Genomic DNA, 15,115 nt, shown 5'->3' on the forward strand with positions numbered 1-15,115 from the left:
TCTTTCCTCAGCATGAGTTATAAGTGAGGATACTCTCACAACCAATGACCTCTCGGTCGGGACTCCAGACTCTCGCCCCAGCGCGAGTTATAAATGAGCATGATTTCACACCTCCAGGCTCTCGCCCAGCGCGAGTTATAAGTGAGCATTCTCTCAAGCCTCCAGACTCTCGTCCCAGCGTGAGTTATAAATGAGCATGCTCTCACAACCAACGATATCTCGGTCGGGATTCTAGACTCTCGCCCTAGCACGAGTTATAAGTGAGCATGCTCTCACGCCTCCAGACTCTCGCCTCTACACGAGTTATAAGTTAGCATGTTCTCATGACCATGACCTCTCGGTCGGGACTCCAGACTCTCGCCTCAGCGTGAGTTATAAGTAGGCATGCTCTCACGCCTTCAAACTCTCACCCCAACGCTAGTTATAAGTGAGCATGCTCTCACGTCTCCAGACTCTCGCCTCAATGCGAGTTATAAGTGAGTATGTTGTCACGACCAACAATCTCTTGGTCGGGATTCCAGAGTCTCGCCTTAGCGCGAGTTATAAGTGAGCATGCTCTCATGCCTCTAGACTCTCGCCCCAGCGTGAGTTATAAGTGAGCATGCTCTCACGACCAACGACCTCTCGGTCGGGACTCCAAACTCTCGCTCCAGCGGGAGTTATAAGTGAGCATGCTCTCACGACCAACGACCTCTTGGTCGAGACTCCAAACTCTCGCCCAATGCGAGTTATAAGTGAGCATGCTCTCACACCTCCAGACTCTCGCCCCAGCGCGAGTTATAAGTGAGCATGCTTTCACGACCAACGTCCTCTTAGTCGGGATTCCGGACTCTCGCCCTAACGCGGTATATAAGTGAGCATGCTCTCATACTTCCAGACTCTCACTCCAGCGCGAGTTATAAGTGATCATGCTCTCACGACCAACAACATCTGGGTCGGGACTCCAAACTCTCACCCCACCCTGAGTTATATGTGAGCATGCTCTAACGACCAACGACCTCTCAGTCGGGACTCTAGACTCTCACTCCAGTGCGAGTTATAAGTGAGCATGCTCTCACGACTAACGACCTCTTAGTCGGGATTCCAGACTCTCGTCCCAGCGCGAGTTATAAGTGAGCATGCTCTCACGCCTCCAGACTCTCGCCATAGCACGAGTTATAAGTGAGCATGCTCTCACGACCTACGACCTCTCAGTTGCGACTCCAGACTCTCACCCTAGTACGAGTTATAAGCAAGCATACTCCCGCACTTAGCAATTCATGGGTCATCTTTCTGCACTCTTGTTCCCGGGTGGGTTATCAGCAGGCAAAGCCTTCACTAACCCCCCTCTACATAAAGTAAGGAAGTGCCAGGGAGGCAAAGGAAAAAGAAATATGAACAAAGACCGAAACCCAACTAGATTTGTATTTATTTGATAAAATACAGGAAACACTCCTCAAAAGATCATTTTTGCATTTGAGACATCTAAGCGATTAGAGTTCTCTTCTAGTATCGGCAGCCGGTCGCCACCTCGGGCAAAAGTGTTCCGCTTGACCTGCCTGCTCCAGATAAGCTCGAACCTGAATCAGCTTTACCTTGGTGGATTGAATAATATGACGTTGCTGAGTAATGGTTTCCTCTTTGAGTTGGTTTTCTTATTTAAGAAGGGCTATGGAAGATGTGTGTTTCTCTTTCAAATAAATCAGAAATTGGGCATGGCTCTCCATGTCTGAATAAGCTTTTTGTTCAATGCTACTTCAACCCGGGCCCGAGATTTAACGGCTAACCAAAGTTCCTCAATTTCTCGATGAAGAGAAGATTGAAGATCTCTATCCTGCGTCATCTCGGCTAAGGTCATACCCCTTTGGGTAAGCAGTTGAGTCGTCTGTTCTAATTGTTGCCGGAGACACACTACAGTTCATCCGACTCAGAATTCATATTCATGGGTAAAGGGCGTCAGTAGAAAGAAAGTACGATTCTATGGATGATGATTGACCTCCTTTTAAACAAGAGGGGAAGGGAAAAGCAACTTATACAAAAGTTAAAATGACCCTTCTCCTACGTTGATTGAGTAGTTAAATAGGTTATACGATCGAGGATCTGGGAAATGGAGCAACATTTAAGGTCATAATGGCGAAATAAATGAAACCAGGGTCTGAGTCTAGTCAGTCGAACCTGAGCCTCCTTCGACTAGACTTGGGGGGAGGCTTGTGATACGGTGCATAATAGTAGGACTCGGTCGTCGGGAGTCAAGGAGACGTGACAATCAGAAGTCAAGAAGATGTGACATTCAGAAGTCAAGGGGATATGACAGTCAACAGTCAGGAGGACGTGACAGTCAACAGTTAGGAGGACGTGACAGTCAGCAGCTAGGGAAAGAAGAGGTAAGACCACCTGGTGACATCAGATGCATGATGCTCGATCGGATGCTTACAAATCAGGATCCCAGATTTGAATTAGGATGTGTAATCAGGGTGATGCTTGACCTGCTCTGACTGGTCAAGTTTTCATAGCTCGGTTATATCCAAGCCTGGTTCTCTCAGTAGGCCAACTCCTGGTCAGTTCTTGAGTGATCTCACCACAACTCTCCCTGCCCCTCAAGACTTAGGTCAGGTGTTATACCTGACATATCATCCCGAGCTGCCCTAGTTATACCCGGGCAGGATATAAGACACTACACGAAAACAAGGTCAGGGAATCGTAACCGTCTATCAGAGAATAACTGATATATTTCAGGAAATATTCCAATGGTCTACGGTCATCTGCGAATGAAATCTTCTTCCAGTCCACAAGAGGGTGTTACGCATCCTCCATCACCAGACAGGTCCTGACACCCGACATTCTCTGACATTAGTCAGGCTCGAGAGGTATGCACTGTCATATAAAAAGGGAGGTTCTATTCCTTGAGCAGGTACGCTCTCTCGCACATTCGCACTCGTCTTCTACTTTTCTTTTTTCTTCGTACACTGTTCTTCTGGGGGAAAAGTACCAGACTTGAGCGTGCCAGGGACTTTTTCCCTAGTTTCTGGCATCTAACGTTCCGTGTGCTTGTCTGAGTGCGTGCAGAGCTCAAGTACCACCGTTCGTCAGTACCACGTAGGGGTTCGTCCTCGAGGGTACATACGATAAGGGTATCATAGTTGCCTCTCCGTCAACACCAGCGATAGCTTATCCGGTCTTCGTCTGACTCAGATTCTGGATAGGATCAACTACCAACAATGCGTATAGAGGAAGCTGGATTGTGTGAAATGGAGATGATGAAGAAATGGAGGAAAGGAATGTGAGGATCGTGGAAGAAGAAAACTCATCATGACACAATGATATCACTGCGTGGACGACGACACAGAGATAAAAAAGGCAAGAGCATGGGACGACGGGAAAGATGAAAATCCTTGTGGTGCTGGCAACAAGAAATTAACACCTTGCCGGTAATGGATACCAGGTCTCGCATTGTATGTTAAAATTTTGGCAGAAACCATATTTAAAATCAAATTTTGTAAGAACTCAATGATGATTTCCAAAAGATTTGACTCTAAATAGTTTAGATGCAATTAAATAATTTGATAAGACAGTTCTTGAACAAATTGCAAAATATGAGATGAGCAAATTTGAGTTCATGGATCATAGGTTTCTTTTGTCCTTCAGTTTACTTTCTTTTGCTCATAGATTCTCTAACAAATCTGGCAATCGAATCTTTGCACAAGCCATTAGAGGTTTGGCTTTGAAGAGGCTCATCCTTTCCTCCGAGAGGTCGATGCTTGTCTCATCAATAGGTAAACTCCATTCGAATGCTTGAAGCACCCTTCCAACCAACATGTAGGTCATTGCCGTGCCAAGCTGAGCTCCCATGCATTGTCGACGCCCGGTGGTAAATGATATCATTCGGAGACTTGGCTCTGCTAGCTCCACCTCTTGGTGTCCATTCATCAAGTGTCGGCTCGGGTTGAACTGGGTCGGATCATCCCAAACCTTGGGATTTCGCCCGAGTACAGCTCGACCCAACAACACCATGCTCCCCTTGGGGATGAAGTAGTTTGAAACGATCGCGTCATTGATGGCTACGTGAGGGGGGTTGAAGGGTGCGGCCGGGTGGAGACGAAGGGCCTCGCGAGCGCATGCCTTCACGTAGGGGAGTCGAGCAAAGTCAGATTCGACTACTAACCGCTCCTTGCCGACCACCCGATCCAACTCCTCAACTACTTTTCGCATGATGTCAGGTCGTTCCAACAAGTGTGCCAACAACCACTCTGCTATGTTTGAGGGATTATCCACGGCGGCATACATAAACTCCTGTGAAAAATAATGTCTTTCATAAAAACAAATGTTCATAATTAATTTTATAAAATTACCGTTACATATATTATATTATATTGTATTATATTATATATAAGTTGACTCTTAGTTCAATATGACGTAAACACATAAACAGAATATTGGAGTAAATGAGAGTGCTAACGTGGATACAGGAATATATACGGATGATAGACAGGATAAAAATAAAATTAAAAAAAGGTCATAATTGTATCTATTGAGAGAGATTTCAAAAAGATAGAATATTTAGGGAAGTATGACAAATATATACATCAATAAAGGAGGATAAAAAAAATTGATTAGAAATGATTAAATATGGTAAATTTTATTTAGATATATATAAGGATATAGTAAAAACTGGAATCTAATAATGTATGATGACGTAAGAGGATCACGATAAGTATAAAAATTCCTTATTTTTCCCTAAAAATGATTTTTTTTGCTATAAAATAATTCAAATTTAATTTCCTTTAAAATAATATATTATCCATAATAATAATAATAATAATAATATATCGTTCATCCTTACTGCGCATTGAGCTTTAATTTCCTCAGTGCTGAGCATCGGCTTGCCGGAGTCGTCGGCGAGGGAGATCATGACGTCGAGAAGGTCTTCCACCTCCTTCTTTTCTCCGCTCCGCCACTTCTCGATCCTTTCATCGATGATTGGATCATGGTACTTGCAGATGGTGCTCGCCGCCTGCTCGGCTATCCTCTCATGGCCTTCCAAATCCAGGCATCTCAGCCACGGCAGGAAGTCCGACGGGCAAAAGGCGTAGAGCACCGACAGCATCGAGAACGCCGCCTCCACATGCTCCACCTCCTCCTCTCCGGGGCCTTGGTGCAGGCCGCCGGCCCCGAAGTGCCTCACCCCGAACATCATTCGCCGGATCACATTCCCGCCGTAGTACCTCATTGCCAGCCGAATATCGACGACGCCGCCACCTCCGGCTAAGCACAGGTTGCGCAGGTACCGAGTGAGGTGGTCAGCCTCCTCGGCCCGCGCCGCCGCCAGCCAGCGCATCCTCGCGCTGCTCAGCACCTCGGACGCGATCACGCGGCGCATCTTCTTCCACTGCGGACCCAGCGGGCTGAAGATCACCGAGAGGAAGTTGCGGCTGGAGTGCTTGGTGGCCACGGTGAGCGGCCGCGATGCGAAGTTGGCGTCGTGCCTCTTGAGAAACTCGCACGCCAGCTCCGGCGAGTTGACGACGACGACGTGGGCGCTCCCCAGGCGTATACAAGTGATGTCCTTGCCGTCCGCCTCGGCCATGACCCACCGAAAGTGAGGCCAGTGCCGAAGCAACGGGATGAGGCTGCCCACGAGGGGCCACGGGGTCGGGCCTGGGGGAAGCCGTTTGTCTCGTTTCCGGAGAATCGAGAAGAGGCAGGCTGCCAAGAGGAGGGCAACGGCAGCGCCAAGGAGTCCGGTGGTGGTGGCGGTGCCGTGTGGCTGAGGCCTGATAGATAAGGTCAAGCTGAAAAACATTGTTGACAAAGTTTGTATTGTATAGGCTAAATAACAATCGGTGATTGAATGCAACATTTGAATATATATATTCATTTATCATGCATTTAACATTTGAAATGGATTTCTTAATCTTACAAAATTATCGCATCTTCTAGAACCATGTTCATTTATTTTATTCGAATAATATCTCCAACACCAATAAACACAACGTTAGAGATGTAAACACTACAAAAAAAAAATAAAATAAAATAAGGCATTCTGGGACGAATTTAGTTTTGGGACGAAATTAGGGACGAAAATTTTTTCGTCCCAAAATGTTTGATGTCAATGGATAAAATTGGCGACGAATAAAATTTTCGTCCCCAAATTCGTCGCAATTTGTCCCTAATATTGCAACGAATTTGGGGACGAATTCGGTGACAAATTTTTTTTTGTTGCCAAATTTGTCCCTAATTTTGCAACGAATAATAAATTTGTTGCAAAATTGGTGATAATTTTCATAAGCATTTGCGACGAATTTAGGGACAAAAATACTAATTTAATTAATAAATAAATTTTTGTCCCAAAATTCGTTCTAGAATCTGGGACGAATTTTGTAGATTCGTCCCAGAATTCGTCCCAAAATCTGGGACGAATTTTGTGGATTCGTCCCAGAATTCGTCCCAAATTCTGGGACAAATCCACATATTCGTCCCAGATTCTGGGACGAAAAAAAATTTGTCGCAAAATTATCGAGTGGGAACAAATCATTTTCGTCGCCAAATTCGTCCCTAATATTAAATTTTTTTTCCAGATTAAATTTCTTTCTGTAATTCAATCCATAGATACATAAACACCAAATTCAAATAACATATTATATACATTCAACACATCCTAATTTCACATACAAGAGTAATAATTGAACTCGATCAACTCATAATTCAACAAATATAAAGATCTCAACAAATTTTACAAGATCTATCTTGTTCAAGTTTCTAGAAAATATTATAAAGTTCAACAATCAAATGTTATATAAGTCCATCATCCATTCGAGGTAAATAAACTAAGAATACATCAAGTCATCTTCGTCTGCCACAAAAGCTTTGCACCCCCTCAAATCTCCTTTGCCTATATAACAACAAACAAATAAACCAAATCATGTGTAACAAGAAAGAGTGTAAATATGATACGATATGCCCTTGTAACAAGAAAGATTTGAAACAAGACATAACTATGAAATTCCTTAAACATTCAAATAAATACCCTATTTACCAACGATATGAACCATCCATGTCATAAAATTATAAGAAGTTTCTTGAAGCTAAGTAAAAGTATCGTAAATATGATACAACCTAATATAAATGGCACATCAAATTGTTATAATAATACCTATTTCACCATATCAATCAATAGCTACAAATATTCTATGTCTATGTGACATGGAGAGCATGAAAGATATTCTTAAAATTTCCTAACATATGAAAATAGCTCAAATGAAGAAAACACAAACTAATTAAACTTAATTTTTTCGTGATACAAGTGTTTTAGTAATCATGGTTACTTGGTTGCTAGGTAAACTCTAATCATAATTTGTAATTTGAACTAATAATGCAGTAGTAACAAATTTCAATAAATTAAAAGCAATTAAAAATAAATAAATAAATAAATAAGATTAAAAGTTTAACATGTTACTTAATACTTACTTTTTTCTCGGACCTTTAGTTCATCTCACCAACCCTGTTAAAAACAAATTGACAATATTAATTAAGATAAAAATTAGAAAAGTTAACAAGCCATTGATTAATGTGTAAAACAGTAAACATGAGACAAATAATCATCATACATAATTATGGAAAATTTCTTTAAATAAGCTAACAAAACTTACCCATCATCAAAAATCAAAGTCATCATTGTGATCCTCCTCCTCCTCCTCCTCCTCTTCCTCATTCTGCATTATACCTGAATTCTTGTTATACATCCAACTTCGCTCATTCTGCATTTTACCTGAATTCAGCTATTTAGTTAAACATTATTAAAAGAGATAAATCTTATCATTGAAGACAAAACAATAAAGAACAGTTTATCAAAAAGAAGAAACGTAATTAATCAACTATAAAATAATTATTTAAAGCTAACTTTATATACAGATCATTAAATGCATATTAATGAACTTAGGAATACCGAAAAGAGGTGAACAAATACAGCTGTCTTCAACTACACTGAGATCACGCCAAATTGAAACCTGCACAAACAACATTATCAATTATTATAGTAGTATTCTAACAATTTTAATAGAGTTGAAGCAATTGTAATTAAATTGAAATAATAATATTTTAATGGAACAAAATTTGGAAAAAAAACAAAATTACTCTCTATATTAGAGCAATTGTGGATCAGAATTGACATTTTTTAGATGAAAATAAAATATTTTGATAAGGATGTTTTGGAGATAAAAAATAGAATAGGGCCACTTCTGTTATTTTCTTTAAAAGAAAATCTTTTTAACAGTAATAATAATAATAAGCACCCTTTAAATTTTGTATCAAAGAAAAAAAAAACATGTCAACTCTATTGTAATTTGTCCCTCCATTAATTAATTCCAATCTAAAAACTATCCTACAAGTATTTGTAATGATAAAGAGGATCAGTACACAGAAAATCAAAGGTAAATTTATACCTATGGTATATTGGAGCTCCCCATACATTTAGGATTCGAAACCCTAGTATCAAAATTTTGCCCTAGTGTAGTTGAGATTTTATTACTTTCACACCCCTAAACTGCACATCTATATACAAGAAGAACTACAAATCTTTATCCAAAAACAGCCCTAAACCCTATTTCACAGATCATTGGCCATTGACATCTAAGTGATCAAGAGTTGCAGTGCTTTTCTTTGTTAACAAACAAGAATGAAGCCCTAAATTTCACAGATCAGTACTCCACCATTCCAAATCTTGTGACATCAGTGCTAGCAGCGGTGACTCGCGGCCAACTGCCGCCAGCTACGGCCAGCCGCGGCCACGCGCGGCCACGCGTGGCCAGTCGCACGGCCTCACGAGAAGAAGTGGGCAGATGTGGGAGAAGGGAGAGGGAAGAGGGGAGAAGGGAGAGGCTTACCTGTGCCGCAGCCGATCGGGAAGGAATCAGCCGCCGCAAGAGTTGCAGTGAAGGGATGAGTGAAGGGGCAGATGGGTAGGAGGAGATTTAGGGTTAACTTATAAACAAAAATATTTTCGTTGCCATTGTTGTCCCAATTTTTTGGGACGAATCAAAGATTCGTCCCAGATTTTGGGACGAATCTAGGAATTCGTCCCCAAATCTGGGACGAATTACAGAATTCGTCCCAAAATATAAAAAATTTAAAAAAAATAGAAAAATGATTCGGAGACATTAAATATGGGCTTAGAGATGTTGGATTTTCGTGAAACAAGTTTTTGTGGGTTTCTAATTTTCTCGTGATCTTAAAAATATTTTCTTCTTTAATTTTAATATAATATAATGACTTTGGTATTTTTTACCTTGGATTAGGTCATATTCAATTTAAAAAAATCACCACACTCAAAATATTAAGTTAAAATTTAGGATTAGGATATTTCTATGATCTGTACAAAATTAGGAACCCGTAAAAACTTGTTTCATTGAATTCTGACATCTCTAGGTCCATATTTATTGCTTTCGAATTTATTTTCTTTTTTTTAAAATTTTTTAAAGTTTGGGACGAATCTCTGGATTCGTCCCAAAAATTTAATTATTTAAAAAAAAACAAAACAAAATTGAACGCCTTAAATACAGACCTAGAGACATCAGAATTTGATGAAACAAGTTTCTATGCGCTCGTATCGTTGTCCTAATCGTAAATCTATCAATAAAATATTTTTTACCAAATATATATATTTTTGGAATTTTTTAATCCCAATTTGACCTAATTTGGTGTTAAAAATTCAAATCACTGAAAATAATAATTAAAAATTATGGATGATGACGTATTTATGATCAGCTCAACGATATGGATGCATAGAAACTTGTTTCATCAAATTCTGATGTCTATAGATCCATATTTAAGCTTTCGGACACTAATTTACAATCGTTCACTACACAAAACCTTTTTAGTTAGTATCAACCTATATATGTTTTAAAAAATATCTACCTAAAGATATCAGAATTTGATGAAACAAGTTTCTATGTGTTCCTATCGTTATCCTGATCGTAAATCTATCAATAAAAATATTTTTTACCAAGTATATATATTTTTGGAATTTTTTAATCCCAATTTGACCTAATTTGGTGTTAAAAATTTAAATCACTGAAAATATTAATTAAAAATTATGGATGATGACGTATTTACGATCAGCTCAACGATACGGACGCATAGAAACTTGTTTCATCAAATTCTGATGTCTCTAAGTCCATATTTAAGCCTTAGGTGTTTGATATTATTTATTTAAAAATATTTTCAGTTTTGGGATGAATCCTGGATTCGTCCCAAATTTTGGGACGAATACTGGATTCGTCCCAAATTTTGGGACGAATCCAGGAATTCATCCCAAAGTTTGGGACGAATCCAGAGATTCGTCCCAAAAGTTTAATTATTTAAAAAAAACAAAACAAAATTGGACGCCTTAAATACGGACCTAGAGACATCGGAATTTGATGAAACAAGTTTCTATGTGCTCGTATCATTCTCCTGATCGTAATTCTATCAATAAAAATATTTTTTACAAAATATATATATATTTGGAATTTTTTAATCCCAATTTGACCTAATTTGGTGTTAAAAATTTAAATAACAGAAAATATTAATTAAAAATTATGGATGATGACGTATTTATGATCAGCTCAACGATACAGACGCATAGAAACTTGTTTCATCAAATTCCGATGTATCTAGGTCCATATTTAAGCCTTAGATGTTTGATATTATTTATTTAAAAATATTTTCAGTTTTGGGACGAATCCAGGAATTCGTCCCAAAGTTTGGGACGAATCCCAAATTTTGGGACGAATCTAGAGATTCGTCCCAAAAATTTAATTATTTAAAAAAAAACAAAAAAAAATTGGACGCCTTAAATACAGATTTAGAGACATCGAAATTTGATGAAACAAGTTTCTATGTGCTCGTATCATTGTCCTGATCATAAATCTATCAATAAAAATATTTTTTACAAAATATATATATTTTTGGAATTTTTTAATCCCAATTTGACCTAATTTGGTGTTAAAAATTTAAATAACTAAAAATATTAATTAAAAATTATGGATGATGACGTATTTACGATTAGCTCAACGATACGGACGCATAGAAACTTATTTCATCAAATTCCGATGTCTCTAGGTCCATATTTAAGCCTTAGGTGTTTGATTTTATTTATTTAAAAATATTTTAAGTTTTGGGACGAATCTCTGGATTCGTCCCAAAAATTTAATTATTTAAAAAAAACAAAACAAAATTGGGCGCCTTAAATATGGACATAGAGACATCGGAATTTGATGAAACAAGTTTCTATGTGCTCGTATCGTTGTCTTGATCATAAATCTATCAATAAAAATATTTTTTACCAAATATATATTTTTTTGGAATTTTTTAATCTCAATTTGACCTAATTTGGTGTTAAAAATTTAAATCACTGAAAATATTAATTAAAAATTATGGATGATGACGTATTTACGATTAGCTCAACGATACGGATGCATAGAAACTTGTTTCATCAAATTCCGATGTCTTTAAGTCCATATTTAAGCCTTAGGTGTTTGATTTTATTTATTTAAAAATATTTTCAGTTTTGGGACGAATCCTGGATTCGTCCCAAATTATGAGACGAATCTAGGAATTCGTCCCAAAGTTTGGGACGAATCTCTGGATTCGTCCCAAATTTTGGGACGAATCCAGACATTCGTCCCAAAAATTTAATTATTTAAAAAAAACAAAATTGGACGCCTTAAATACGGACCTAGAGACATTTGAATTTGATGAAACAAATTTCTATGCGCTCATATCATTGTCCTAATCGTAAATCTATCAATAAAAATATTTTTTACCAAATATATATATATTTTGAATTTTTTAATCCCAATTTGACCTAATTTGGTGTTAAGAATTCAAATCACCGAAAATAATAATTAAAAATTATGGATGATGACGTATTTACAATCAGCTCAATGATAGGGATACATAGAAACTTGTTTCATCAAATTTCGATGTCTCTAGGTCTATATTTAAGCTTTCGGACAATAATTTACAACCGTTCACTACACAACACCATTTTAGTTAGTATCAACCTATATATGTTTAAAAAAAATCTACCTAGAGACATCGAAATTTGATGAAACAAGTTTCTATGTGTTCGTATTGTTGTCCTGATCGTAAATCTATCAATAAAAATATTTTTTTACCAAATATATATATTTTTGGAATATTTTAATCCCAATTTGACCTAATTTGGTGTTAAAAATTTAAATCACTGAAAATATTAATTAAAAATTATGGATGATGATGTATTTATGATCAGCTTAACGATACAGACGCATAGAAACTTGTTTCATCAAATTCCGATGTCTCTAGGTCCATATTTAAGCCTTAGGTGTTTGATATTATTTATTTAAAAATATTTTCAGTTTTGGGACGAATCCAGAGATTCATCCCAAAAATTTAATTATTTAAAAAAAAAACAAAACAAAATTGGACGCCTTAAATACGGACCTAGAGACATCAGAATTTGATGAAACAAATTTCTATGCACTGGTATCGTTGTCCTGATCATAAATCTATCAATAAAAATATTTTTTACCAAATATATATATTTTTTGGAATTTTTTTAATCCCAATTTGACCTAATTTGGTGTTAAAAATTAAAATCACTGAAAATATTAATTAAAAATTATGGATGATGACGTATTTATGATCATCTCAACGATACGGATGCATAGAAACTTGTTTCATCAAATTCCGATGTCTCTAGGTCCATATTTAAGCCTTAGGTGTTTGATTTTATTTATTTAAAAATATTTTCAGTTTTGGGACGAATCCTGGATTCGTCCCAGAATTTGGAACAAATCTTGGATTCGTCCTAGAATTTGGACAAATCTTGGATTCGTCCCAGAATTTGGGACGAATCCTGGATTCGTCCCAGAATTTGGGACGAATCCTCGATTCGTTCCCAAATCTGGGACGAATCCTCGATTCGTTCCCAAATCTGGGACGAATCCAGGATTTGTCCCTAAATTTGGGACAAATTCTTAATTCGTTCCAGATTTGGGGACGAATTTAGCAACGAATTTTTTTTATGTTGCAAACTTGAAACGAAATTTTTTTGTTGCAAGTTTTGTTGGTTATTTGGGTCGAAATTTATTTTCGACCCTAAATTTGTCCCAATTTTGGGACGAATTTTTTTCGTTCCAAACTTTTATCCCCAAAGTTGTGTTTTCTTGTAGTGAAACGAGCCGAACCGAGCCGAATAGTATTAGGCTTGAGCTCGACTCATTTAAATTATATTCGGGCTTGAGCTCGAATCGAGCTTTTATCACAAGGCTCGAGCTCGGCTCGTTTTAGAATTATCAAGCTGGCGAATAGTTCGAGCTCGACTCATTATTAGCTCGATTATCGAAGTTAACGAGCCTAACTCGTTAAGCGAGCTCAGGCTCGTTTTCGGGCTCGTTTAGAGCTCATTTTTGGCTCATTTTAGAGCTCATTTGTTGGCTCATTTTAAAGCTCATTTTAAGGCTCGTTTTAGAGCTCATTTTTTTGCTCGTTTTAGAGCTCGTTTTTTGGCTCGGTTTTGTTGGGATCGATGATCCCGGCTAGAGAGGGGGGGTGTGAATAGCCGACCCCAAATTCTTTCGTTTCTTCCTACGATTAGGGTTAGCGCAGCGAAAATAACTAAATAGAAACGAAAGCGGAGAATAGCAAACCTCAAACTCGTCGATGTAACGAGGTTCGGAGATGAAACTCCAACTCCTCGGCGTGTCCGTAAGGTGGACGAAGCCTATCAATCCGTCGGTGGATGAGTCCCCGGAAAATCGGCTAATATAAACTCCTTATGGGTGGAGAAACCTCGCCACAAGAACTTTGCAACAGCAATAAGGAGTACAACAGTAGAGAAAGCAAACAAGAACAATCGAAATGTAAAACCCTTTGCTTGCCTTCTCGTTGTCGACTGGAATCCTGATGAAGCAGCAACTTCTCGGATCCAAGCTCAGCTAGAAAATCAGCAGGAAGCTCACCCGAAGCTTCGGCAGTGAGAGCTCAACAAAGCTCGCAGAAGGAACCAGGAAGAACTTGCAAGAAGCAAGAAGAAACGGAGAGAAAAGAAGAAGTAGCAGTAGCAGCCCTCGATCTCTTCTTATAACCTCTGATATCCTGAGCCAACATGCGAACCTGCAAGCAAAAAGACCAGAACACAGGAGCCCGAAATAACCTAGCCGTTGAGTCACAACGGATCGGTCCACACTGTCCCTGATCGGTCTTGGTGACCGATCAGGCTATGTCCTGATCGGTCCAGGAGGAGTCTGATCGGTCCCTTGGACCGATCAGCCTTTCTCCTTCTTCTCTTTTGTTTGCTTCCGATCGGTCTTCACACCGATTAGATAATCGAAGCATTTTGGATTCCCGATCGGTCACCAAACCGATCAGCCGTATCACTAGATCGGTCCCGGATCGATCCGAGCTTGGTTTTGCCCAAACCAAGTCCCAAACCTTCAAACCAACATCCGGTCAACCTTGACTGTTGGTACATCATGCTAGCATCCGATCACTCCTTTGACCTGGCTACCTCTACCAAATGTCCGGTCAATCTTTGACCCACTTGGACTTTTCTCTTCGTGTCAAGTATCCGGTCACTCCTTGACCTACTTGACCTTCTCAACACGGATGTCCGATCACCCTTGATCCATCTGGATTTTCCTCTGGCTTCACTCACGGGACTTTCACCTAGCTTCACTCACTAGGGTTTTCACCGGCTTCACTCATTTCCAATCTGCTCACTCAGGACTTTCCCAACTGCTGGCTTCACTCACGGGACTTTCCAACCGCTGCTTCACTCACGGGACTTTTAAAATGCACTGGCTTCACTCACGGGACTTTCCACATCCGGTCCAGAGAACGAGCTCCCGAGCCCTCTCTGACCACAGTCCGGAGAACGAGCTACCGAGCCCTCTCCGACTTCCCATGTGCCAAGCTTCCATACTTGGACTTCTCCGTGCCAAGTCTCCATACTTGGCCTTTTCCCGTGCCAAGCTCCCTGCTTGGACTTTTCACTATGCCAAACTCCCTGCTTGGACTTTTCCCATGCCAAGCTCCCTGCTTGGACTTTTCCCGTGCCAAGCTCCCTGCTTGGACTTTTCCGAGTCAGGTCAACTCACCTCGGGTCAACCAGGTCAAC

At 39.2% G+C, this 15,115-nt stretch overlaps 1 protein-coding gene across 1 annotated transcript; it reads right to left on the reverse strand.

Annotated features, from left to right (window-relative positions):
• Positions 1–3,602: 3,602 nt before the first annotated feature.
• LOC121977720 (tyrosine N-monooxygenase-like) lies at positions 3,603–5,752 on the reverse strand. The gene is made up of 2 exons (XM_042530162.1): positions 4,820–5,752; positions 3,603–4,269 (listed from the first exon to the last, which is right to left on the reverse strand). Exons 1-2 carry the CDS (start codon positions 5,561–5,563, stop codon positions 3,640–3,642), a joined length of 1,374 nt encoding a protein of 457 aa, XP_042386096.1. The 5' UTR covers positions 5,564–5,752; the 3' UTR covers positions 3,603–3,639.
• Positions 5,753–15,115: the final 9,363 nt, after the last annotated feature.

The sequence above is a fragment of the Zingiber officinale genome, chromosome 4B (genome assembly GCF_018446385.1).
Source record: "Zingiber officinale cultivar Zhangliang chromosome 4B, Zo_v1.1, whole genome shotgun sequence".
Lineage (NCBI taxonomy): Eukaryota > Viridiplantae > Streptophyta > Magnoliopsida > Zingiberales > Zingiberaceae > Zingiber > Zingiber officinale.